This window comes from Gasterosteus aculeatus, chromosome 6, assembly GCF_964276395.1.
Source record: "Gasterosteus aculeatus chromosome 6, fGasAcu3.hap1.1, whole genome shotgun sequence".
NCBI lineage: Eukaryota > Metazoa > Chordata > Actinopteri > Perciformes > Gasterosteidae > Gasterosteus > Gasterosteus aculeatus.
The window spans coordinates 2,013,392-2,040,818 of NC_135693.1; the positions used below are offsets into that span (position 1 = coordinate 2,013,392).

The 27,427-nt window shown below is 42.8% G+C and overlaps 2 protein-coding genes across 11 annotated transcripts in view; both read right to left on the reverse strand.

The window, feature by feature from the left end:
* The window catches only part of rasgrp3 (RAS guanyl releasing protein 3 (calcium and DAG-regulated)), a 39,043-nt gene extending 35,842 nt beyond the window's left edge, over positions 1–3,201 (reverse strand). For 2 of the 6 annotated variants that reach the window (XR_005712395.2, XM_040178187.2), the window contains exon 1: positions 1,151–1,291. The gene's annotated coding sequence lies outside the window, so the exon portion shown is untranslated. Of the gene's footprint in view, positions 1–1,150; positions 1,406–2,988 lie in introns of those variants that run through there. The other 4 variants (XM_040178184.2, XM_078104625.1, XM_040178183.2 and 1 more) reach the window with 4 other exon arrangements.
* A 3,238-nt stretch (positions 3,202–6,439) lies between these two features.
* The window catches only part of ltbp1 (latent transforming growth factor beta binding protein 1), a 68,474-nt gene continuing 47,486 nt past the window's right edge, over positions 6,440–27,427 (reverse strand). For 4 of the 5 annotated variants that reach the window (XM_078104628.1, XM_040178512.2, XM_040178510.2 and 1 more), the window contains 16 exons: positions 26,591–26,677; positions 26,230–26,355; positions 26,005–26,130; positions 24,483–24,605; positions 23,847–23,972; positions 23,612–23,740; positions 21,958–22,086; positions 19,217–19,354; positions 17,415–17,576; positions 17,093–17,182; positions 15,858–15,986; positions 14,652–14,792; positions 13,941–14,117; positions 9,994–10,146; positions 8,241–8,390; positions 6,440–8,152 (listed from right to left, as the gene is read on the reverse strand). In XM_078104628.1, the coding sequence (XP_077960754.1) occupies positions 7,965–8,152; positions 8,241–8,390; positions 9,994–10,146; positions 13,941–14,117; positions 14,652–14,792; positions 15,858–15,986; positions 17,093–17,182; positions 17,415–17,576; positions 19,217–19,354; positions 21,958–22,086; positions 23,612–23,740; positions 23,847–23,972; positions 24,483–24,605; positions 26,005–26,130; positions 26,230–26,355; positions 26,591–26,677 (2,174 nt within the window). In that variant the 3' untranslated portion in view covers positions 6,440–7,964. The remainder of the gene's footprint in view (positions 8,153–8,240; positions 8,391–9,993; positions 10,147–13,940; positions 14,118–14,651; positions 14,793–15,857; positions 15,987–17,092; positions 17,183–17,414; positions 17,577–19,216; positions 19,355–21,957; positions 22,087–23,611; positions 23,741–23,846; positions 23,973–24,482; positions 24,606–26,004; positions 26,131–26,229; positions 26,356–26,590; positions 26,678–27,427) is intronic. The other variant, XM_078104627.1, reaches the window with a different exon arrangement.

The following is a 27,427-nucleotide window of genomic DNA, read 5'->3' on the forward strand; positions in this document are numbered from 1 at the left end:
TCCTATTTTGGCAATAAATGATTCCTGATTCCGGGTAACGTTATGACTGATGTGGTGGCTTATGGTTTATTTTTTAGTCAGTCCAAACTTACAGCGGCAGACAAGGAGTTCTGGAAACCGAATGATAACTACGCTCACACTGCCTCCAAAAATATCCTGAACAGCGTAACATTTCTCCAGTTGGTGGAACAGTGTGTTTGTCTCCTCGGTTCGGTTCAAGGTTGCTTCAGCAGGATTACGCCCCATTTGTGACATTAACCTGAGATTCCACCTTCCACTCAAATCCAAATCTACTCTTTTAACCGTTGAGCTTTAATACATTATGAAAATGTCGAGGGAGAAAGAGACACATTCAGATTGGATAACGGCACTGCGTCTTGATGTGAAGGTGAGAGGAGAGAGAGGCCAGCGGAACAACGGGAAAAGTGAAAAGAAGACTTCCAGAAACAAACTCCAAACACAAGAAGTCCGGATGAGAACCAAAATGGCTTCAAGCCATAGACGTACTGTGCCTCAAACGACATGTTGCCTCATCACACTCACATAACTAACATTACTGGTCCAACTGTGAACTCTTTTATCCAAGAATTCACACACTGCACAGAGACAGCGCACATCGACCAACACAAAGTCTTTGCTCTCATCAACTCATTGTTGCAGTTACAGGAATATTTTGTTTTGGACGGCATTCAACTAATTGTTTTTTGTGTTATTAACCACATTATCATAATTACGTAAGGACCAAATTAATATAATTATAGATTAAGCCTTTCTAAGAAAGTATCATTTATTGTGTGTAGGTTGGGGAATCGTGTCTAACATTAAATATGTGATGAGATCCCCTTGTAATGTGTGTACACGGTATATATAGTTACAGGAGGCCTCATTGTACACACATTTCCAAGGACAAAGACTAGAATCAGCGTATCTACGTCAACAAGTACCTGACTAAATATCCGGCAGACAAGACAAGCACGATTTTACATAATCAATATCCAAATTCAGAATATGCTATTGTGGAATGTAAAAATTGCCGTTACAGCTGACATTTTAAGAAGATACTTTAGATCCCTGTTCTACAAGTCATTATGAACGACAGTGTGCGTTTTATGTTCATACATTTCACCAACGATATATATATGCACCTTACCTCAACTTTACACCGGCCAGCATCCACCAGCAGACACATGTATTCTTTCTAACATGTTTGTGTACAGATCCACCTTTTGTCTGTTCAAATGAAAGGCTGCTGCTGAGGCCAGCGTCGCTGTCCCGGTGTCTCCTAAGTCTTTCTTCAGATGGCCCTGTCCCACCCCGAAGGCCTTTCTTTGTCCCAGCCCGAGTGGGTCCACCGCTGCGCTCTCAGCCACTGACCCCAGCATCGGAGTTGTTGGTCAGAACGGCCACTACACTTCCTCCGATTCTTTCCCAACATAGTTTTCCTGCCTGCTGGTTGGTTTCCCTGGGCTGAGCTAAATATAGGGCTCACACAAGGTGCAGTGGAAAAGAGCAGAGCAGGAAATGTTTCACAACATGCTTTTACGCACGTTTTAGTTTGTTTCAGTGTTTCCTCCTGTCTGAAAGATTCAAGAAAACTTTGTAAGTCAAATGTTTAGTGGAATAGTATACTTGCATGTCTCAGAGTCATCTTTGACATCTCTGTATAGGAAATGTGTGTGTGTGTGTGTGACAGAGAAAGCTGTACCATGTTGGACATGCAGAGTGAAGACATCTTTGTAAAGTGAGGACAAAGCTTCAAAGGTTAGTTTGAGGGTTCATGCTTAATTTTAAGGTTTAGGTCAGAGAATCCGTTATGTCAACGAGATATAGAAGTACAAGGTTGTGTGTGTGTGTGTGTGTGTGTGTGTCCACATTGCTGGGGTCGACCCATCCCATATTCCCCCTAATGACGTCGTACACATTGTTTTGTCTCTCATGGCTTCTAAAAATGCCTGAACCAAAACACCGACTGCACATCCTGCTGCCTGGCTGGACACAAATAATTGAAGTCAACTTGTATTGTGTTTCCCACTAAGGGCTGTATGACTGACGCTATAACTAGATGTACTTTACAGCAATTTAAGAACAGAGTAAACACGTTGATAAAACTATCAAATGCTGACATTTGGTTTTCATTTTTGGCGCATGAAGTAGAGAGGAGCCTTCTGACCGCAGGGTTGATGGTTCAAGCCCCGGCTGCTGCATGGGGGGACCACTGGCTTAAAGGCAGAGAATCATTTCCCCAAGGGGATCAATAAGGGGCACTTTATTCTTTCTTAACCGTTCAAAGGAATTGGATTTTTTAATTTGAAAACGCCATGTTTGCATTTTAGTCGACAGGCAGAAACAGAAAGCTTTGACAAAGATGAAGCACACGTACATGTTTGATTCTCTAGTTGCTCACGATTCTTTCAACCTGCATAAGAGATTACGGGTGTTGCTGAGTTTCTTCTCCGCTAACATGTGTCGCTCGGTTAGATTCTTTTACTGCCTACGTGTGCAGGAGGGAGGCTGCTAATCGAGCGCTTTGAGACAATGAACCAGTCAGTCGAACCAGCCACAGTCACAGTGACAAGACAAAGACGAGCCCTGGGGACACAACTTGAACTTAGAAGAACAAACTGAACAAACTGTTATTTGACCACAAAGTGGCATCTAAAAGAAGGCAGCAAAATGTCCCACTGTTTTTTAAAACCAATACTGTGTCTCACCTGTCAGGTTCAATCTTTTACTTTAATGGTAAACCTATAAATAATGCTCCCATTTCTCACCAATGTTTGGTCCATAGAAAAAATATCCATTACAGTTTGGCCACAGATTTCAAAGGCAGTGCAGTGTAGAAACTGATGAAAGGTCAACATCTACTTTGTAGCAAAGATTGATGCAAAATAATATGTATACGATATAAATCATACATTTTTACTTTTACCTCCAAAACACACCTGTTAAGAGTTGAAAGCCAATATAATAACCATCGGGACACCTTACCTTACAGACTGTGATCCAGACAAACATCAGATGACCTCGGCCGCCTTGGTTGTAATCCTGTATTATGTCAAAATGTACTTTAGGTGCTGTAAGTTATAACTGTGTCTCCAATAACTACCAACAACACTCTCCCTTACTGTTCCACTCACAGTCTATAAATAGATTCTGAGTTTACTGGAAACAAAGGTTGGTGTGCAGGACAGCTCTGCAAATATCACTGAGTAGCCTTGTGACACATAGAGACGGAGGGGAGGAGCAGACACGGACCTCTAATCTTCATGTTCTTCTGCTACTGACTGTTGGCCGTCCTCGGGGAGTAAATACAGTTGTGGTCAAGTTTACATACAAGAACATCGTGTCGTGGCTCTCTTGAGTTTCCAGTTATTTCAATACAACTCTGAGAGTGATTGGAACAGAACTTGATTGTGATTGGAACTTCTTTGTCACAAAAACCATTCATAAAGTTTGGTTCTTGTATGACTTTATTATGGGTCAACAGAAAAAGTGATCAAATCTTCTGGGTCAAAAATATACATACAGCAGTGCTAATATTTGGTTACATGTCCCTTGGCCCTTTTCACTTCAGATTAGGTGCTTTTGGTAGCCAGCCACAAGCTTCCCTTTGAATCTTTGACCAGTCCTCTTGACAGAATTGGTGCAGTTCAGTTAAATTTGACAGCTTTCTGACATGGACTTGTTTCTACAGCATTGTCCACATGTTCTAAAACCCCAATTCTAGCCTGATTTAGCCATTCTATTACCACGTGATGTGTGTTTGGGGTCATTGGCCTGTTGGAAGACCCAACCTTCGGGCTGGTTATCTTGAAGCATTTGAAGGCAATCCTCCTTCTTCATTATCCCATTTACTCTGCAAAGCACCAGTTCCATTGGCAGCTTTTCTCCTCCAAACATATTGCTGGGCATTGTTGCCAAACAGCTGGATTTTGGTTTCGTCTGACCACAGAACTTTCCTACAGAAGGTCTTATCTTTGTCCGTGTGATCAGCAGCAAACTTTTGGAGCAAAGGCTTCCTTCTTGCACGGCAGCCTCTCAGTCCACGGAGATGCAAAACACGCTTGTCTGTGGACACTGACACCGGTGTTCCTCGTCCCCTGATGCTGACCCGCATCAGGGGACGAGAAATGGGAGCAACTTGGTACTCGGGACATTTTAACTGGTCCACTTGCATCACGGCCAATTTTACAGTTTTCTTATAACAATAATTAATATTATTACAAAACAAGGTCACAAAGAATGAGATCATTTATTGAGCTTGTACAGAAAAGAAAAATGGAAGAACAAACGATTACATGCCACACAAATTGCCCCCCAGTAGCATGTACCCTGGATGTTTTCATGAAATCATGGTCAATTTATGGTGGTCGAAGTGTATTGTAGTGTACAATCATTCTTGGCATAGATACGCCCCCCCCCCCACACACCTTTAAAGATGAGTGACCTAACTCAACAGAAGCCCAGCTAGTTGATGCCAGCAGTGTCACAAATAGTGGAAACGAGTTCAGTGCTGTTGATGTGTGTCAAGTAATAGATAAAAAAACACGTTTTACTGGGACGTCCAGTCTGGTTTATTAGTACTCCTGCTTATAATGATACAAAAGAACACTCCAAGCAACTCAGAGAAAGTCAAGATGAAGCTACAAAATGATCAAGTCCCTGGACATCCCACAGTGTGCAGTGAAATCATTAAGACATGGAAGGAATATGGCACAGTTTAAATCTGCCTAGATCTGAACCTCCTTTATCGTGTGACCGGCAACAAGAAGGAGACTGGTGAGGGAGACCACCAATACCCCTAGGACCACTGTGAAGGAGGTAAACGCTTCAGTGGCTCAGATGGGAGACACTGCACTACAACACAGCAACAAAAGGGGAAAACATCCAGGGGGGGTGAATACCTGCGGTGAATACTAGAGTATAACAGGGGAAAATATTCAGGATGAGGAAGACCTCCAAAAAAAGAAGAGCAAATACAAAAAGCAAGGAAGCATGAAGCATATGAAACATGACGGAAGTTACCAAGACGGTCACCCACTTAACTGCATTTAATTAAACACAGTTAACTGTGTGTAATCTGCCCGAGGAATAGCTGTATATCATAACACTGTCGATATAAATATGCAAAATAATACATTTCGACTTGATATAATATCAACAAGTATATCAGTAATATACAGAAGAGAGAAGACAATTTGAAAAGGAGTTTTTGGGGATCAGAAGTGAAACACTTACAGGCGGGTATCCTGGTGTTCAGCCCTCCTTGGGATGCAAACCCCTCGCTCGGTACAGCAGGGTACCAACACTTGTTAACCAGACATGTTGCATTACTTTTTGTGTTGGTTTCATGGTTGTTAGGACGCCTAGTTTATAAATGTTGAAGACGAAGAATAACGCAGAATGTTCCTCGGTGTAACCTGAGGTTTATGAGTCTTCACTTTAACAGAAACACCCCTGAAAAGTCGCTGACGAGGAAAACAGAAACACACCTTCCCCTTCGTCCCCTTCATCACATACACAACAATCATCTTTTAATAGTTTTAAAACAAAGAATTGAAGGAATGATTGCAGCAATTAAATCTTATTTCAATTCTCATCTGGAAGCCTGACTATTGTTTTCAGACTCTCTGCACCTGTTTACTGGTCGTCATTCGATTTATAAATGGATTCAAGCTTTCAACAAAATATCTGAAGTTTGTTAAAGGGAAGATCAAGCTGTGTATATTAATCAAGACTTCCACTCACATCTTCCACAAAAAACGTTTAACCCTCCGCCAAATACAAGTGATACGTTCCCGCCAACGGGTCATTTCTAAGCTTTTTTACAGTTACATTACAGGTCATTTAGCAGACGCTTTTATCCAAAGCGACTTACATTACACTTTAAACCCACATTTTTGCCCGGGGAGCAATTAGGGGTTAGGTGTCTCGCTCAGGGACACTTCGACATGGAACAAGGGGCAGCCTGGAATCGAACCACCAACCTTGTGCTTCCCAGCACAGCTTCTCTAACCCCTGCGCCACGCTTCTGGAATGATGAAGCTTCTGGAATGAAAGCTTTCACAATTAAAAAAGTAAAAGTGCAAACATAGAAATTTTAATTTGATGTTTCAAACATTAACAACTGAAAGGCCGGCCAGTGCAAATATCACAATGTGTGTTGTTCTACTAAGGGGTTCAATGTACACTGTTTATGAAATCCTAGAAAAATGGGTTTATTCATTTACAGATCACAAATGTATCAGCTGTTTTCCCGCCCTTTTGTTTAAACGCGCCTCCTCTCCAGTTACTGTTGAAGCAGCTCTACAACCTGACGAGACATCGCAGCAAAGTGCAGATAATGAACACGCATTTCATCTTTAAATACCCCATGTGTATGTTGAAGGAAGGAAGAAAGGAAGCAATACCAGGAAACTCAGTCAGACAATGAACATTGTGTCCAAAAACAATAAGTAGTTTTATGATTGCATTTTCCCAGTCTTACAAAACAGAGACAAAATCCAACAGAGCTTAAGTCCAACAGCTTGACATTGGCATCTTTTTTTTTAAAAACATCAACGCGTTAATATTAAAGGATTTGGTGGCGCTGTAGTGGCAGACAGATAGATGGCAGCAGACCTCTCCACGCTGTTAAATACCCACAATCAGTGGGACTGGGTCAAAAAGGAAGAAAATAAGACTGGATCCCCCCACACAAGTCCATAGGGTTTGTCGTTACGTTACAAGAGCTACTTCAGAACATACAAAACACATTTTATACAATTCTATGTTTCTACCCCCCCACAGGCACCACACGGGTTCAATCTTCCCCTCGGGGAATCAACGCTGGTTTCATGTAGTGTGTACGTGTTGCAGTGCAGAGTATACGAGTATTAGTTGCTAGAAATTTCAGGGGGATTTCTTTCAAGCAAACTTCAGCCCCCCCAGCTCAGGGGACGGCCATGTCATCTGATGCGTCTTTGGTGATCCCCTTACTTTGTCTTTTCAGCGCCATCATCAGGCAAAACTATTTAAGTGTCTATTTCTGTCGTTTGACTAAGTAGCCCCAGAATCTGAGATCGGATTTATATTTTGTGCTACTTCGAAAATACTAGCAGTCAAAAGGCGGCAGAACTAAGTAAACTACCAACATTATACCTATATGAGGATGAGGGCCAAAATCACTATTTACAGGGCACAACACATTATTCATTCTCAGAATATCACACATAATGCCCTCGAAACTTCCTGTTGGAATGAAAAAATGTCATGTTGACAGGTGACCTACTTTTTGCTAATAGTTCTTTATTTGATATATTAAGATATATATATATATAAATGTATATCTGTAACGGCGCTGCCATTCGGCTTTGCGGCCAACACTGTGGAGCCCGGCTGATTACCCCCCAGCTCTGGCTCCCAATATTCAGCACACAGAAGAAATCAATCAATCTCTCAAAAGGAAAGTTGCAACAAAAATGTCAAACTTTCTTTTAAACAACAAGTTGCGATTTCAACGGCGTAGCCTGGAAGTTCATAACAACCTTTTCTGGATTTAGGTCTTAATATTGGGAGTACTTAATGATATGTTGGACAAAAAAAGACAAATTATGAAAAACCAAAACTACAACACCGGGAGAAAAATAGACCCACAGGTTTTTAAAACAGAAGGGAAATACAGGGAGTGAATAAAAAAACACGACACAGATCTGGAAGAATATTTAAATAGTTGAGTAAAATATTTCAACGATTAATTCAAAGGAAAGGGTTCAGGTATATGTGAATTACAACCCTCAAATCCCAAACATCCTCACGGTCGCCTGATGAGTGTTTTGGGATTCATGAGTGCCGCTGGACGCTGTAACATAACCAGAGGGCTTCCTCTTTCCTCTCATGGTTTAGTGTTGTTGTTTTTTGCAGTGGCTGAATGTTGGTGGACAATGCGAGCTTGTGCGTGTGGCTTTAGTGTCTCTCGTCGCCCCTTAGTGTCCGTCCACGCTCCCGCTGTGTGTCGACGTTTGGTGCGGCGCTGCCGCCACGCAGTAGTTGGGTCTGGCAGAGGCGGTGAAGCCCGGCAGACACACACACTGATAGGAGCCCATTGTGTTGATGCATTTTGCATTTCTGCACAAGGACATCCGATTGTTTAGCTCGGAGCACTCGTTCACATCTGAGGACAGAGGAGGGCGGATGGGACGGTTATTACAAACGAATGCTACGTTTTTCTGTGATCTAGTTGTGTGGAAGTGTCCTCTTACCAACGCAGGCCATGCGGGACAGGTCCAGTGTGTACCCATCGAAGCAGTCGCAGGTGTAACCCTCCTGGACTCGGACACAGCGACCGTTCTCACAGCCATTCAGGATCCCACACTCCTCTGCTCGCAAACCCTCGAAGGCCTTCAGCCGATCTGCAGTCGGATAAGACCAAGAAACTCCAGGACTTCAACTAGACAGCTGCGTGTACGTCTAGCAGCGCATTCCAAACATAATTCAGTACACTTTATACTCATACCCATTTGCCCAGATTTAAAAAGTCAGAGACCACAGTTAACACCCTTCAACAGGCCCATGGAAACCCTTAAACGAGGACAATGAATAGTTACATGATCTGACATTCAACTTCAATCCTCACTGAACTCATGAAACACGGCTCACTACAGAGGAGAGTTTGTGCTGCTGTTGTTCCTAAGAGGCAATTCTAATATCAAGTCAAGCCAATTTATATCAGTGAAGGTAGATAACACAGATCCTGTTAATCACATATAATAAGTTTCATTTAATGGAGGATTAATTTGAATATTGGGTTTATTTTTTGTATTTTAATGACATGCTTTTTGTCTGGACAGTAGTCTCTGAGATAAACATTTTCCAGCTGAAAGGAATACACATACAAACAATTAGCTATATTCACACAATAATAGCGTGTTCCTTATTCTCCATTGTTCTCTCTACTGGTCAGACTGGTATTAACTGGTAAATATCTTAGACCAGTGGGTTGTTTCCAGAGCTCTTGACTGAGCTGATCCCAATTAGTGAGACGGTGTCACTAACTTTACATTTATATTAGTGCTGGGCAACAATTACAATATTCAATCACAAGTTATCGCATAGTAATTAGTTAAATCTAAGAATTATTTATGTATTATCATAATAATAAGACTAAAAAGTGGTGTTGCACTTTTGTTTTTGCACTTCAAACTAATAAGGTCCTTTTTAACGCCAGTGTTCCCTTTACACAGTAACAGTTGAAATGTTTCTTGTAGAGACTTTAAACTAGAATGTAATCCAATCGTATATAAAACCAAAGCTATTTGCTACTGCTTTAATGTTTCATCTAGATTCTTATAGAAAACAGTCATATTATTTGCATTATCGGTCATAACATTTTAACAGACAAGTTAACAATTAGAAAAGAGGAGCATCTATACATGGCTAATGTATGTTCACCAGCGGCCCTTTGGAGAACCTCAGTGATGCAGGTTATTCAGAACTTTTGTTCAATCAACTTTACCGTTTGAAAGAGATTTCAAATGTAAATGTCCACTCAAGAGTTCTCTAGCTTTCTCTAGTATTCTGTTCCCACTATTTCGACTATTGCGCCACTGCAGTCTTAGGCCCGCCCACTAAATGCTCATTGGTTGAGACGTGTGATGACGCCCCTCCCCCTTTTACCCATGCTTTTTCTGTATCTGTATTTAGAGCCATTGAGCTTTCCAAACAATAATACAAAAAAAACTTTTAATGCACGATAAAATATTTGTCCACGTTAATTAATTGCTCAGACCTAATTTAAAGCACCAGTCAAAAGTTTGAAAACACTTTGTCATTAAATTGAATGAGAAAATGTTTCCAAACATTTGACTGAACCTGTATATTACAACTCTCTAACTTATCCAAATAACTGTAAAGAATTGGTATTGATCTGATTAACGTTAGTTCTATAAAATAAATCCAGTGTTTCAGTGTCTTCCTCTGTTAAAATGAAAGAAGTTTGAAATATAAAACACTCACCGTCCTCATTGTCGTAAAAAGGCAGCACAGCGTGCTGCTCGGGGGATTGTGAATAGTCTGGGCTCACTTCATATTCGTGGACAGGTCCAGCAACGAGGGCATCGCGACCGTACACCTGCCGCCCGCCGACGTTACACATGGACGCATAATCCTCTTAGAGGGAGACAGAAGGAGAAAGAAGACCAAACACGTTCAAAGACAGGCTACAGAGTTCCGCAACATTTAGTACATCTGAGGAGCCAGAGATGTGTGTGTCTTGCCATTCGTTGGGTGCAAGGATGGTTTTTGCTGTGGCTACAAATAATGGCAATTTGGTGTGTATTTTGTGTAAGTTGAAGCTTACTGGGGAGAATTAATGGGGGAAATGAAGAGTCATTGAAGGACTCTCTACTGGTCTTGTGGCACCTTAGTGGTGCATTCGATCAAATTAATTATTGTATCCTGTTGGAGAGAATATAACATTTAATTGGTTTTAATGAAGCTGGTTTAAATCCTATTGTGTGGATCGATACCACTTTGTGTTTGTAAATGATGAACCCTCAATGATCATTATTATTATTAGTTTCATTACTATTACTGTCATGGTGGTTCTATCTGGATGGTGGTTCTATCTGAAGGTGGTTGTATCTGACGGTGGTTGTATCTGACTATAGTCGTATCTGACAGTGGTTCTATCTGATGATGGTTCGATCTGACGATGGTTCTATCTGATGCTGGTTCTATCTGATGCTGGTTCTATCTGGATGCTGGTTCTATCTGGATGGTGGTTCTATCTAATGCTGGTTCCATCTGGAGGGGGTTCCATCTGATGGTGGTTCTATCTGGATGCTGGTTCTATCTAAAGGTGGTTCTATCTGATGGTGGTTCCATCTGATGGTGGTTCTATCTGATGGTGGTTCTATCTGGATGCTGTTATATCTGGTTGCTGGTTCTATCTGGAGGGGGTTCCATCTGATGGTGGTTCTATCTGGATGCTGGTTCTATCTAAAGGTGGTTCTATCTGATGGTGGTTCCATCTGATGGTGGTTCTATCTGGATGCTGTTCTATCTGGTTGCTAGTTCCATCTGGAGGGGGTTCCATCTGATGGTGGTTCTATCTGGGTGCTGGTTCTATCTGATGCTGGTTCTATCTGATGCTGGTTCTATCTGGATGCTGGTTCTATCTGATGCTGGTTCTATCTGGATGCTGGTTCTATCTGATGCTGGTTCTATCTGGATGCTGGTTCTATCTGATGCTGGTTCTATCTGGATGCTGGTTCTATCTGATGCTGGTTCTATCTGGATGCTGGTTCTATCGGGATGCTGGTTCTATCTGGATGCTGGTTCTATCTGATGCTGGTTCTATCTGGATGCTGGTTCTATCTGGATGCTGGTTCTATCTGGATGCTGGTTCTATCTAAAGGTGGTTCTATCTGATGGTGGTTCCATCTGATGGTGGTTCCATCTGATGGTGGTTCTATCTGGGTGCTGGTTCTATCTGATGCTGGTTCTATCTGATGCTGGTTCTATCTGGATGCTGGATCTATCGGGATGCTGGTTCTATCTGGATGCTGGTTCTATCTGATGCTGGTTCTATCTGGATGCTGTTATATCTGGATGCTGGTTCTATCTGGATGCTGGTTCTATCTGATGCTGGTTCTATCTGGATGCTGGTTCTATCTGGATGCTGGTTCTATCTGATGCTGGTTCTATCTGGATGCTGGTTCTATCTGGATGCTGGTTCTATCTGGATGCTGGTTCTATCTGATGCTGGTTCTATCTGGATGCTGGTTCTATCTGATGCTGGTTCTATCTGGATGCTGGTTCTATCTGGATGCTGGTTCTATCTGATGCTGGTTCTATCTGGATGCTGGTTCTATCTGGATGCTGGTTCTATCTGATGCTGGTTCTATCTGGATGCTGGTTCTATCTGATGCTGGTTCTATCTGGATGCTGGTTCTATCTGGATGCTGGTTCTATCTGATGCTGGTTCTATCTGGATGCTGGTTCTATCTGATGCTGGTTCTATCTGGATGCTGGTTCTATCGGGATGCTGGTTCTATCTGGATGCTGGTTCTATCTGGATGCTGGTTCTATCTGATGCTGGTTCTATCTGGATGCTGGTTCTATCTGATGCTGGTTCTATCTGGATGCTGGTTCTATCTGGATGCTGGTTCTATCTGATGCTGGTTCTATCTGGATGCTGGTTCTATCTGATGCTGGTTCTATCTGGATGCTGGTTCTATCGGGATGCTGGTTCTATCGGGATGCTGGTTCTATCTAAAGGTGGTTCTATCTGATGGTGGTTCCATCTGATGGTGGTTCTATCTGGATGCTGTTCTATCTGGTTGCTAGTTCCATCTGGAGGGGGTTCCATCTGATGGTGGTTCTATCTGGATGCTGGTTCTATCTAATGCTGGTTCTATCTAATGCTGGTTCAATCTAATGCTGGTTCTATCTGATGCTGGTTCTATCTGATGCTGGTTCTATCTGATGATGGTTCTATCTGGATGCTGGTTCTATCTGATGCTGGTTCTATCTGGATGCTGGTTCTATCTGATGCTGGTTCTATCTGGATGCTGGTTCTATCTGGATGCTGGTTCTATCTGGATGCTGGTTCTATCTGATGCTGGTTCTATCTGGATGCTGGTTCTATCTGATGCTGGTTCTATCTGGATGCTGGTTCTATCGGGATGCTGGTTCTATCTGGATGCTGGTTCTATCTGATGCTGGTTCTATCTGGATGCTGTTATATCTGGATGCTGGTTCTATCTGGATGCTGGTTCTATCTAAAGGTGGTTCTATCTGATGGTGGTTCCATCTGATGGTGGTTCTATCTGGATGCTGTTCTATCTGGTTGCTAGTTCCATCTGGAGGGGGTTCCATCTGATGGTGGTTCTATCTGGATGCTGGTTCTATCTAAAGGTGGTTCTATCTGATGGTGGTTCCATCTGATGGTGGTTCCATCTGGATGCTGTTCTATCTGGTTGCTAGTTCCATCTGGAGGGGGTTCCATCTGATGGTGGTTCTATCTGGGTGCTGGTTCTATCTGATGCTGGTTCTATCTGATGCTGGTTCTATCTGGATGCTGGTTCTATCTGGATGCTGGTTCTATCTGATGCTGGTTCTATCTGGATGCTGGTTCTATCTGGATGCTGGTTCTATCTGATGCTGGTTCTATCTGGATGCTGGTTCTATCTGATGCTGGTTCTATCTGGATGCTGGTTCTATCTGGATGCTGGTTCTATCTGATGCTGGTTCTATCTGGATGCTGGTTCTATCTGATGCTGGTTCTATCTGGATGCTGGTTCTATCGGGATGCTGGTTCTATCTGGATGCTGGTTCTATCTGATGCTGGTTCTATCTGATGCTGGTTCTATCTGGATGCTGGTTCTATCTGGATGCTGGTTCTATCTGGATGCTGGTTCTATCTGATGCTGGTTCTATCTTGATGCTGGTTCTATCTGATGCTGGTTCTATCTGGATGCTGGTTCTATCGGGATGCTGGTTCTATCGGGATGCTGGTTCTATCTAAAGGTGGTTCTATCTGATGGTGGTTCCATCTGATGGTGGTTCTATCTGGATGCTGTTCTATCTGGTTGCTAGTTCCATCTGGAGGGGGTTCCATCTGATGGTGGTTCTATCTGGATGCTGGTTCTATCTAATGCTGGTTCTATCTAATGCTGGTTCAATCTAATGCTGGTTCTATCTGATGCTGGTTCTATCTGGATGCTGGTTCTATCTGATGCTGGTTCTATCTAATGCTGGTTCTATCTGATGCTGGTTCTATCTGATGCTGGTTCTATCTGGATGCTGGTTCTATCTGGATGCTGGTTCTATCTAAAGGTGGTTCTATCTGATGGTGGTTCCATCTGATGGTGGTCAAATCAAACACAACTGGAAGAACAGAAAGTCCCAGGTAAATGACAGTGTATCTGATGCTGTACATGTGTGTGTGTGGTGTGTACCGGTGTTTCTGGGTGGGCAGAGGGCACAGTCCATGCCCCAGGCCTCTCCATGCAAACAGCAGCACTCTGTGTATGTGGTCTTCCTGTTGGGACCCAGAGGCCGTGTGCACGTCATGGTCTCTGTCACCGCCTGCCAGCAGATACCCAGGTAGTCTATCTGCTCCGCCTCATGTTCCTCTGCGCACACGCACACACACACAGGATTAACACACAGATATAAATTAAGTACATTGCCATAACTGGGTTGAAGCATATAAGCTGCACCAATCTATCTACATTTCATCAGTATTCATTTGTATTGGTTAGAAATGTGTGCAGGGCGAGAGCAAAGCGGAGGCCTTGCATTAAGGGTTGTGGTACTAAGATGTACACATTGTACCAAACACGATCGTGCACACAATCAATGATTGTTCATCAAAATATTTTAGAGCTAATGTGAAACTTTAGTGGGCTGAATGCTTTTGTTTCCTCATTGTAGTTGTTCATAAATTCACCCTTTTATCTATAAACGATATTTTGAGGATGTCGTATGTTTTGATTTAGTTGGTTGTATGATTTACTTTAAAGATGTACTAGCAAGTAAACAATGTATGGCCCTATAAACAACATAGACTGTTTAGTAATTTACACGTATGTGTATGTATTCATTAATATGCCGTCTACGGCAGCACTTTAGATGACATATAATCGATTCTAAACAGAGTTTCTTACCAACCACCTCCGGGATGAAGACACAGCTGTTACTGGTGGGGTCCAACGACATCGGATGTGTACAGAAACACATGTATGAGCCGTCTGTGTTCAAACACTGTCCGCCAGCACACGCAGACTCATCCAGACATTCATCGATGTCTGCGGGACATAAAGTGCAATCAGGAACAGTGAATGGAAAAACAATCCCAGCTGCACTTCTTCGTCCTACGCTGCTTTGGATCTGTCCTCTCTGTCCTCTCTGTCCTCTCTGTCCCCTTGTGTACTTAAGTGCTGTGTTCTGTGTCGACTGTGGCCAGATTGTCGAGCGTCCCAGCACTTTTGCTCCCGGCCCTGTTTTCCAAACGCGCCTACGAGCCTGTTGCGGTTTTTGGGGTCCCGCCTCTGCCTGACCCTTCAGTACCTTTGCCTGCCACTTGTTGTTGTGCACCAAACTTGTCCTCGACCAAACCTCAAGAAGACAAAGCATTGCATTCAAACACAGATACAAAAATAGATTCACACAAACTTTTTATCCATAACTAACTAAGTAACTGAGAAAAGAAACTTGCTCCTGTAATAACATTATTATATATTGGAGTTAATTTTACTTCCCAAATACCAAGAGTAAAACTATCAGTTATCAGGGCAGTAAACACAGCGGCTTCTAGGACAACATCTGGAAAATATTCAAATCTCCGGGATTAAAAGGAAATACACGATTCGCAGAGCATAAACAAATAACCGAAGAACAACAACAACAACAACAACAACAACAGTAAGACCCCTTTAAAACTCAATAGTGCTTTAGCAAAATAATCTAAACTCACAGTTCAGCTCTTTGTTCATCTTTTTGGAGCAATTGAAAAGCTCCTGTTCTCTTAATCTCACTCTTTTGATCGAGCTGATTCTGTTTGAAATATCTGAAAGTTCTCCACAAACTGCAGACATAAAGCAATGCACTATGAAGGTATTCTAGAAATCCACTGGAACATTTTCAGGTTGCTTGCTTTGCAGCAAAACAATACCATTACATTACTACAGTACGAGTGAATAGGTATTTGATTCCTCCTAGTTCAGCCTCGGTTGCTGTGCTGCTGCAGCGTCTGTTCATCTGCACATGTATAGTTATGGGTGCTTAATGTGTTGTTGCATTGGACAGCAGCTTATCAGTCTCACGTAGAAGGCAATGGAGGGAACCTTCCCACACACGCAGCTTACACTGACCTCTGCACTCCAGTTTGACGGCGTCGTAGTCCTGTCCCATCTTGCAGTAACATTCGTAGCTGCCGACAGTATTGGAACAGAAGCCCCCTTTGCACACCTCCTTACCAAACAGTGTACATTCATCTGCATCTGCGAGCAAGCAGAGAGAAGGCAGGTGTTCGCACATTCAGAGAGTTTATGTTGGGTTACATTAAAGAACCAGAACTGGACTGTGGATTTATGTCAAAGTATAATGGTTTCATGTAGGGGAAACTATGACGTGAACAGAAATGAATTTAGCCTTCATGAAGAATTATCAGACAGACTCAGATATCAATTATATAATTATCCATCCTTATGTATTTCTCTCTGTCTGAATCAAACAACTATATTTCCATGTAAACAATATCAGCAAAAAATCTGAGTTTATTATAATCGACAACGACATGAATGGTAAATACACTGTTATTGTATTTCTTTTTTTTAAATAGCAATATGATTTAATATATTTTAATGTGCAGAAGACAGCTGAATCAAAAGTGTCTTCAAAGAAGATATGAGAGAACATGAGGTGTTATTCTGATGTTCTCAGTGTAACATCACTGAGTCAAATCTATGTGCTTTAAAACCTGTTGCACCCTTTTATGGTGGAAGCCGAGGCAGAACCCACTTCCAACAGGAACATCGTGTGCTCATCACAAACAAATATATGAAACATTAGAGTCTTTGCTACAATCTGCACTAATCCGTTTGAAAAGCCTCCAAACACAACAAGTTATAACATGTGATATGCTAATTACTGCAGAAACGTGCACATGCGCTTATGTACATTTCCTCAGCAGAGCTAAAGCAGAGATAAAGCTCAAGACGCTGATATATTTAAGCCAATCCACCATCTGCAGCTCATTTTACGCTCTTGTTTCGGCTTCTGAGAAGTTTAGGATCAGACCATTTGAAAAAGTGTTTGAAAGGCGTGAATCAGCCAAGCAGAGCCGGACATGTTAGTCGTGAGGCCTGCACAAAAGCCTCCTCTAGAGTAGTAACCCCGACTCTATCGACGTGAAACTTTCCATCCTTACTGTCCACACACGGGGCTATCACGCCCATGGGTCCCCTTCATCACAGAAAAAAAAGTCCAGATAGACAAAGCAGTTACAGAGTTATGACACATGTCGTTATGGGAAGGCCATTTTCGGAGCAGAGGCCAAAAGCAGAGAGAGGAACAGGGTATCGCAACACGTTGAGGTTTGTGTTACCTTTGTAGCTGTCGGATGTGGGTACTCCATACAGCAAGTCTCCATTGGGAAGAAAGCCTGATCCGTATGGACACATCTCATTGAAGTGGACTGAAGGGGACAGACATGGAGGTTAGGAGCGAACTGTCAACCGACGTGCGTGCTTGTGTGTGTCTGCATATCTACAGTATCGTTTGAGGTGATCTGTGACAACACGGCGACCTCCGCAAAAGTCACATGACCATTAACTGGGCGCGCGTGTAACGGCGTAAACAGGAAGATGATATACACGCGGTCATGTGACAGGAGTCTGACCAATCGGTTATTGCCAAACTTAACTCACCTGTTCCGTTGACAGGGCAGGGATGCACCTCACAGTTGTCCCCCCATCCTGCTCCCAGTGTGCAGCAGCACTCCTGCAGGGTGACATGGCTGATCAGCACACTCTCACACAGGTTCTCATCGTTCAGACGATAGTAGCACTCTTTTCGCTCCACTGATGGCACTGTGTGAAAAACAAAGGAAGAGCGGGGAGGAAGAATGGACAGACAGCAGGACGCAGGGATCAGACAGGAGATAACGGTTGTTTAGCTCAGTGTAAGCTATTCTATTGGACATTAGACAGAGCAGGGGTCTATGTATGTGAAATGGAAAAATCCACCATGCGTTCAAAGGAGGAACTGCACCTTCACCAAAACATATCCAGATTTATTACAGCCTTTCGTGCTCCTGGCTGTTAGTCGTTTCCTTTTAGAAATGCAGCTGTAAGACTGTGCAGAAGGTTCAGCCTCACTTCCAGTACGACATATTCAGAGTCTCACGTAGATGCATCACCCTGGATTTTCTTATGGCACTAAGAGAAAGGCTGATATTAAAGATATGGCTACTTCCGCTCATTCCTAATGAGCCGATTTGCCAGGTGAGCACATGTGTGACGGTCGCCGTGGTTACTCCTTGGATAGCCGTTTGCAGTTATTCTGTGTACAGCATGCTGAATCTATCAAATGAAGCATACATGAAAACATTTGAAAAGAAACTAAGATTGCACTAATGCACAGTACTAGAAGCGTGTCGCTCTGTACAGCATTTCTTTAAGGTAACGGAAGTTGTTTCTGTGTCTCCTCTGTGCTCCGCGGTGGAGACGGCGCCGATGAGATATCAAGACAAATTTCATGTGAGGTTTTACTCGGTTTATATCTTTAAAAGTCTATATGTACTTATAGGTGTGGGCCACTAGTTCAACCATAAATAGCACTGCTGATTTCACTGTTTCCAATATGGAGATTATACGAGTGCACAGTAACGTGTGATATGAAGTGAAAGGAGATGTTCGAGGTGTCATTATTGTAAGAGCCATGGGTTAAAGATGTAATGTAAGTCACTTTGGATAAAAGCGTCAGCTAAATGACCTGTAAGGTAATGTAATACAATTATATCTGTCTATGGCTTATAAATGAGACCCCAGAGCTCCTGAAAGCCTAAACTGATCATTGCGTTGGTCCAGGACCAGCCAGTTGTTGGTACTAGAAACACATCAATAGACCGAATTTCACTACACAGAAAACAAGCCATGTGCACAACATTGATGATTGAGAGGGATCACGTCTACACATTCCTTTTTTATATTACACCTTAATATTAACGGCTGGGAAATGTCACTTTGGAATTGATCAAACAGCCAACCATTTTGCAACTTAATACATCGAATACATCTTGTTGAGATGCGTCTCTGATTCTACCCGCTATGTGCAACGGCCCTCCTTTATTCATCATTTGTTCATCACTGTATTCATTGCTTCTGTTCATGCATCATCGGGTTATGCATTTCATTTGTCTGTTAGTGGATATTAGTTGTGTGTGTTGTCACTACAAAGACCAGCCTATGTGGTTTGTGTGTATGAAGCATCGGGGTTGTGGCCCCGTGGTGGATTTAAGTAAAGAAATATTCTGTGATTTCTGGCTAATAGCAGAAGTCTACTGAAATCCCTTCATGTCATCAAAACATCATTCTGGAGCCCGTTGAGGTACAAGTTCTCATTTTATATTCTGCCATCATTTCTTTAATGTATGCTACTATATGTAGTGCGTGTGTTCACCCGGATGTATGCAGGTTACATGTCATTTGTACAGCTGAACACGGGTCACCTGTGGGAACTGGCTCACACTTGGCGATCATGACGTTATATTCCTGGCCGCTGGGGCACATGCAGAGGAAGGAACCCTCGACATTTACACACTGGGCCTCTCCACACACACTGCCCCGCAGCTCACACTCATTCACCTCTGTGGAGACACAACAGAAGAACATATGGCTACATGTTATTTTGAAGTATTGGGGCATTGGTTGTTGGCAACAATAAAGGGTCTGCAAAATTATTATAAAATGGAGTATTTTCCATTTTGTAAATACGTTTGTATTTATTGCATTTTTATCACAAATTCCTTTTAAATGTAGTCTCAATTATCACCATCAATAAATTAGTTTTTGTTTCTTTTCTATTTTTTGTTTGTGTCTGAAAGGAGAAATCCATATGATAATTATTTGTCTTGGGGAGTGAGGGTCTGACCGAGCGGGATTCAAGTGTATTTCATGACTAGAGAGACACAGATTTACACGGTAAACGGTCATCGAGCCATCCCTGAGAGGTCAAGGTCACACAGGTCACAAGAAAAATAATGATCAATTCTGCTGTAATGTCTTGATAGCGTTCTTGATTAAAACTCAAAATGAGCCGTGTGCCGTTCACACTAACAATGAATTGGCAACGTAGTGAAGCTGCTTCCAGTCACACCGGGTGACGCTGTGCAGGGCAGCTCCTCCCATCAGCGCATGCATGGGTGTGAATGGGTGAATGATGACATGTGGGGTTAAAGAGTTGTACATTTACCACTTTCCTAAATGTTCACTTTCATCGTTGCTCAATTTCAAAGAGATACATTTGCTTGTAATACTCCAATAAACCCAAAAGACAGTTGTGCATCCAGCAATACTGCTACTAAGCCTACTGAAGGGAGAGGCCGCATCCGTTTCTAAACCTTAGAGCAGCCGACAGATCAGGTCCAGTCTGCATCCAGAACGTGGTCAAACCTTACGGCGCTGCCCGCTCACTCCGCTCTGCATCGATCTGTTGCTGCTGCCTCACAGGGAGCTAAACGCTCCACAACATCCCGACTGTCGGCTCCTATAAACGGTGCAATGAGCTCCCCAATGCCATCAGGACAGCAGAAAGCCTGCACAGCTGTGCCTGCACCAGTTAGCACTTTGTTAGCACGTGCGATGGTTTATTATCGCACCGTGTAGTTTTGCTTGAGGAAATTGTACTTTCTAGATTTTTGTTGTTCTGGCTCTGTAACCTCTTGTGTGGATGCACTCATTGTGGATCAAAACATCAGCTAAATGATGATGGAGGAAGGAAGACGCCGAGTCGGAACGCATTCGGAATGGTTAGTGGTACAGCGGCATCTTTGGTTTACAACGACTGTATTAGGGCTGTCAACGAATATATATTCGAATAGTTAAATACAACTATTCAAATGTGACAATGAATATTCAAATGTAAAGAAACTGGACTGTAGTGACTGTATATTGCATGAAGGAGACGGTGCTTTCAGGGTCCGATCGATGCTGCGAGGTGCGTCCGCTCCCGCCGCCCCCCTCGCCATCCACGCCTTAAATCTTCTGTTATCTCGGCAGCGAGGAGAGAATGCGCGACCGATGCTCCCCGTCCGTCTCCGCTTCGGCTCGAGCTCGGCCCGCCTCACCTTGGCGGGGGCCGTCGGGCCGCGACAAGGCCGCACGGTGCAGATTCTCGTCTCCTTCGGCTGCTCTCAAGCCGCGCCGGCTACCAAGGGCCCCTTTTAGAATAACTTATTTTCCAAGTTAAGATGGTTCAGCTACTGTAGAGAAAAGGGCACTGTCTCTCGCTCGGCGAGAACGACAGCTTCGTTCCTCCGACGTGCCCTGAAACAAGCTCCATATCTCACGCGCTTGAGCGCCGCTCAGCATCTCGCCGTCGTAGAGGAGCTTTGGCATGTTTGGCAGAGCGCCTTGAGCGCCGTGTACAACCAGTATGGATCAACCGAGTAACCAATTGATCCATATATATAAGGTGCTCCGGATTATAAGGCACTGTCGTTTTGAGAATATTAAAGCATTTTAAGTGCGCCTTGGAGTGCGGAAAATGCGGTATATTTACTTTAATACTACAAGAGGGCGCCCCGTTTGTTGAACAACGACAGGCGGACAAGAGCAGCCGTTTCGAGCGAGAGCCTTAGTGTTTTATTAATCTGTCGGTTTAAATTGTTTGTGCTTCATCAATTAATGTTTCACATAACTAATGTGCCGCATCATACATTTTTTGATATTAATTTCTAACTTTTCAAAATTGAAAATTAAAAACATTTTATTTATTTATTGTAAATGACCTCTCGCGGCCCACCTGCAGTACCTTCGCGGCCCACCAGGGGGCCCAAACTGTGTGTAATTCAGTCTGTGGTGGCTTCGCAGTAAACAAGAGGCAGCCGGCTGGACTGAACTTGGGTTCTGACAGTGAAGAGGGAGTTGTGTATAAAGGACGTAGTGTATTGAAGTCTGTGAATAAGAACCTGCTGGTAGTACTGTAATGTTCCAAACCCAGTATGTCTACAATACTTTACAGCATTGCTTCCAATGTAAGTATTAACAGCACATTAATGGGGCAGTTGAAGAAGTGCAGTTAAGAAAGAATTGCCAGTAGAAGTAGAAGTTTCAGCCACGTGGTGCTGCTACATGAAACTAAACGGTTACTTTCAGGGCAAGAAGCTGTTCAAGTGAAGCTCAGAGGTTTTCACAGGTTTCACAGACTGACGGGCTTCCGGTTGTGTTGTAACCCAACTAATGAACTTACCCACACAGCCCTTGCCGTCCTGGGACTCCTGGTAGCCCTGCTCACAGAGACATTGGAAGGAACCCAGTCTGTTCACACAGAATCCGCCAGGGCCACACAGTGTCTCATTGAGGCCGCACTCATCGATGTCTGTGAAACAAACAAAAAAGCCAGACGGTGTGTGGTAGAATTATCGTATTGTGAGGTCTAATGAGACACCACGAACAAATAAGATCATGAATTACAGCGAAACATTAGAATCTTGGCTACAAAGCCAACTTACCCGTTTGAAAATGCTCCAAACACTAAAATCAATCAAATCAATATGGAATTTCACTAAAATCATGCGTACTCTGGGTCATTCCATCGATGGAAAGCTAAAAGCTAACAAAGAAACCGAGACGGCAAGCTGTTTCCTCCCTGTAACCAAGTAACAACAAACCTCCGCTGGTTTAGAGTCTCTTGGAGGCCTGAGCAATTTACATTACATGTTTCTTATTGGCAACACACCTCTTGAAAAGCAAAAAAGAACGTATCCGACTTATTATTCTCATGAGTATCATCTGTGTATGAAAAGCCTGATTTATCAACATTATCATTGTCAAAATAATATTAAAAAGAGTAAAAGTGAGATGTTTGGCTGGTACTGTTATGGGTCAGCTGCTGTTTTCTCCCCATCCGGTGTGTTTGTACCGTCCTTTTCCCCGGCGTGTCCGTCTGTGCTGTTTGTCTCCACCTACAAGAGGCGTGGCCTGTCATCCTGAGCCGTCCCCACACAGCTGATCTCCATTATTCACCCCTCCAGTATTTAAACCCGGGCTGCCCGCTTCTCCAGCGCCAGAATGTCGACTTCGTATGCTGGCTCCCCGAGACTTTGAGTATTCATACTGTTCTTGGGTCTAACCCTGATTCCTTTGTCCAGATTCTGCTGTCCCTCCTCTGGCGTCCTCACCCGGCTGTCCCCCTTCCATTGAAATCCCCCGTCATTAAAATCCCTTCTACAGATTATCAGTCCTGTGTGATCTCTGTGTGTTGGGTCAAATCTCCCTCCTAACAGGTGCATGTGCATCATATGTTTATTATAGGGTTACTTTTAGTACACAAACTGCAGAGGCTGATGTCTGTTTCATTCTTGCACGTAATGGCTCACAAATGAAATGTCCGACAAACTGAAATTTTGACCTGATGATGGGAGTGCAAAAAAGTAGTATCACCAAAGGCGCTATGATTCATCCTGTGGAGAGCATGAATATTTATACCCAATTACAGACTTAAAACCTCAAAGAATAACCTCACTGTGGAGATACGTCAGTACATGTCATCATGCACATGTACAATACACGTCTGTTTGTCAGTCCACCAGACACATGTTGTCATAACCAAGCACACGCACAATGCAGTTTCTCTCAATCCGACCTTCGCTGCGCTGCTGCCACAAACACAACAGAAGACCAAATGTGGATGAATCCACTATTGAAAATAGAAATTCAGAAATGAATTGGTTCCTGTTTGCTTGACATTTCTTCAAAAGCTGCAGTGACGATCTCAAGAGTGGCGCGTGGAGCAGAGAGGGTGTCCCGCCAACCGCAGGGTCGGCCGTTCAAAAGCAAGTTTAATAAATGAAACCCCATCACCGGTGTGTGTGTGTGTTTCTCTCCTTTGCAGTGAATCTTACCATCACAGGAGGGTGTGTCGAGGCTGGCAGTGAATCCACTTTCACACACACACAGATATGATCCCTCTGTGTTCAGACACTCTCCGTGAGGCGAACAGAACTCTGGTTCCTCCACACATTCATCAACATCTGGGAGGAGGGAGGCAGAGAGGAGGATGTGTGTGTGTGAGTGTGTGTGTGTGACATCTAAATCTTGTCTGGTGACCAGAGGATATACGCGTGCTTCAGCACTCGCCTCTGCAGCTGGTGCCGTTGATCTGTCGGTACCCCCGGGGGCAGGTGCAGGTGTATGAGCCCATGTTGTTGACACACTCCCCTACAGCCTCACAGGAACCGGGTTCTTCTAAACACTCATCCACATCTGGAATAAACACATACCAGTCATTGAAACAGACATTTAAAGCATTACCAACATAATCAGATTAACTTGGCAGCAGCAAATTACAGAAATGCATTAGAGGTGGAATTTGCTTTTTAATGAAAGCGGATTTCTTTCCTGTAATTTTAATTTAATGAAGGAAGACAATTTTGTTGGAAATGGTTACGAAGCATTGAAATGAGGGATATCTAAAGGAGAGCAGAAAAGCATAGCGGATTTTGTTGTATACAGTAAAACAGTTCTTTATAATTTATTATCATAATAAAAGAACGATGATGATTACAGCACCCGCCGTCTATTACTACTACATTTTATGATAGTAGATATTTTATTTTAGCATAAATTGAATAACTAAATTGTAAAATCAATTGGCTGATATTTGCTCAAGATCATTTCTCAAACATGCAAACACAGCTACATGATGTGTGTATCATTCCTACTAATATTGCCTGGTCCTGACGACGTGTGTACAGCAGTAAGATCATCTCGTACCGTCACAATGGTCTCCTGCTCGGGACACTCTGAAGCCTGGTGCACAGTGACAGATGAAGGAGCCTTCAGTGTTCTGGCAGTGGCCTCTGGTACAGATCCGCTGATCCTGGCACTCGTCTATATCTGAGAGAAACATAAGCACAATGCAGTTCAGTACAGTTCACCTGCTGAACAGTACACTAGCTGCAGTGAATTAATCAATACGCTCATGTGAATGTGTTGATTAAGTAAATTGCTGCTTCATGGTCGTATCCCTCCGCCAATCAGTCATTTTTAAGTTTACATCCATGTCTGTCCAAAATGTCATTTTCTCCTATTAGACATTTGTGTGACAGTAATAGTAACAGTGTTGTGTTTGGGCACATGGGACGTTCAGTTCGCAGTGGAAATAAACAGACTCTCAAACTTGGTCTTTAAATCAAATGATCGGTTCGATCCCCGGCTCGTTGGTGTCCATGTGCCGTTGGCAAGGCATTGACCCAAATAGCTCCCAAAGCTGTGACCACGCTGTGTGTGAACGTTACTGTCACTGTAATCTCCCCCACAGAGACTATGAGTGGGTGTGAATGGGAGGATGAAAACACAAAGTGTTAAAAAGATTTGAGTCTTCTGAAAACTAAAAAAAGAGAACTCAGTAATACATACATAATCCATGAAAACTACATTAAAAACGCAGCGAATGTGATGCAAGTCAACAAGTCTAACCCTCCGTATATTTGTCTTTCTCTGGTTAATCGTATTTGGTTATTTTTAAAAGCCGGGTATCCCAAGCATTACAGCTGATTAACCTCAAGGTTGAACTAAATGAAATGGTATAATTAAATAAAATATTCAAAGTTAAGTACTTTAACTCTATATAATCATAGCAGCAGTGCAGACAGGCAGATCCTCTGCAGCAGTCGGTGAAACACTCCACATGTGTGATTTGGGGTGGTTTGAATTGAATTGCTGTGCCGGCCACCTGAGGCCTGCTGCTCCACACCTGTCCAGTTCCCCAGAATGCTTCCTGGTGTCACGGTTTGGGTTTATGTCTCGTCCTATTTTGTAGTTTCACCACTTTGACCAGTGGTGCAATGGGCCAGAATTGGACATTTCTTAAATGTAATTAATTTTCTTTGCTTATACAATTTTCACTGTTTTCATTAAAGATGATAGCGAAATCATCATAAAGCTGATCAACATCGTCTCTTTTCCTCGTAGTGTGTAATGAACAACGCAGCCATTGGGACACTATGGGCAAGTCTTAGCTTTTGTCTCTAATTCCCTTCTAGCAGACCGGTTGTATCATTTAAACTGAAGGATTTAACAAGTATTTTTATTTCCCAGGTGATGTGCAAATTAGGGGAAAACGCAAAGTACATTCAATATGAATGAAACATATTCCGTTTTGGAGGGCTGAGAAGGATGAGCATTCATTCTCATTGCATCCCTTTCTGTTGCAAGTGTAGGGTGCCTATTATATACAGCATGTGAATAATATAAATATGTGTGAAGGATGTGAGCGTGAGTTGAGGGTACGTACCGAAACAACTGGTTCCCTCCTCAGTGACGAGGAATCCCTGCCGACACTCACACAGAAAACTGCCCTCTGTGTTCTTGCAGCGACCGCCAAAGCACAAAGACGTGCTGCCCAAACACTCATCTACGTCTGGACGCACAAACCAAAGACAGAGTCAGTCCTGTAAAATACCGGCCTAATATGAATAATCTATGGATACAGGATATGAATGATTGAGTGATTCCTCACCTACACAGGTGGTTTGGGTGTCATCCAGCTGGTATCCCTCATCACAGTGGCAGGTGTAACCCTCAGCTGTGTTGTAACAAATCCCCTGGCCACAAATATAAGGGTTGATCTGGCATTCATCCACCTCTGCGTCAGAAGAAAGAGAATATTATCACAGCAGCAGTGTTAGAAGTAGTAATGGGTCGTATGTACCAGGGGTCCCCAACCTTTTAGCAATCAAGCTGCTCAGCTTGTTAATTAACCAGTTAGAAAGCCAACTTGCTAGGATGGTCATGTGACCTGTCAGCTGTGCTTCACTTGTTAACTAACTTAGAATAGAACTTGTATGTCAGACAAGAATACAGAGAAAACAATGTCTTACCAGCTGACTGGGTGGGAGCAATGTCCTGGCCGGCATTAGATGGGAGGATCTCCACTGGTGTAGGAGGAGAGCTCCTCTCAACAACTTCTGATGAATGGAAAAAAATCACTTTTTTCAATTTGAATTCATAGACATAGATAGAATTTTCCCCTGTTACTTATTCTCCGTAAACATGAGAATGCAGGTATCATTCAATCTGCAGGTTGAGTGAATGAAATGACGACAGCGTAGGTAAAAGTAGAGCTGCACGATATTTGAAAAAACTAAAAACAAACAAAAAATACATTTTTTATTTTTGTAATATATATTGTATTCTAATATTCATTTTGTATCAAGCAGCAAAAAAGTTGTAGCGTTAGCGGACATATTGTACGCCCTATGATTTCATTTTACTGATGTGCCTTTGAAAAGAAGGACAAGGACCATCCTTCAGGGAGAATGCAGGTAAAGGAGCTGCGTGAATGGCTCACACTGAATATCTAGCCAAATGATTCTCCCTTGCCAATGCATGGGTATATTTTATATATATATATATGTGCAATAAAAGTAATAATCCTGGATGTATCGATGATTATATACATATCAATCTGACTTTATCTAATACTGGTGGAAACCAAGGAACATATGCAGCTTTGCACAAAACCCTGACAATAGGCAGCATCGCCAGTAAAAAAGCTCTAATGTTCTGAAAACGTGATTGTAGCTTGAAATGATTCAACACTTAAAGAAGATACATGAATAGCATTGAAAATAGCATTGATCTGGGAAAAAAGAATGAATAAATACATTGATTAATAACAATTAATCAGTACACAGTACAGGTTGCCTTTTAGGACA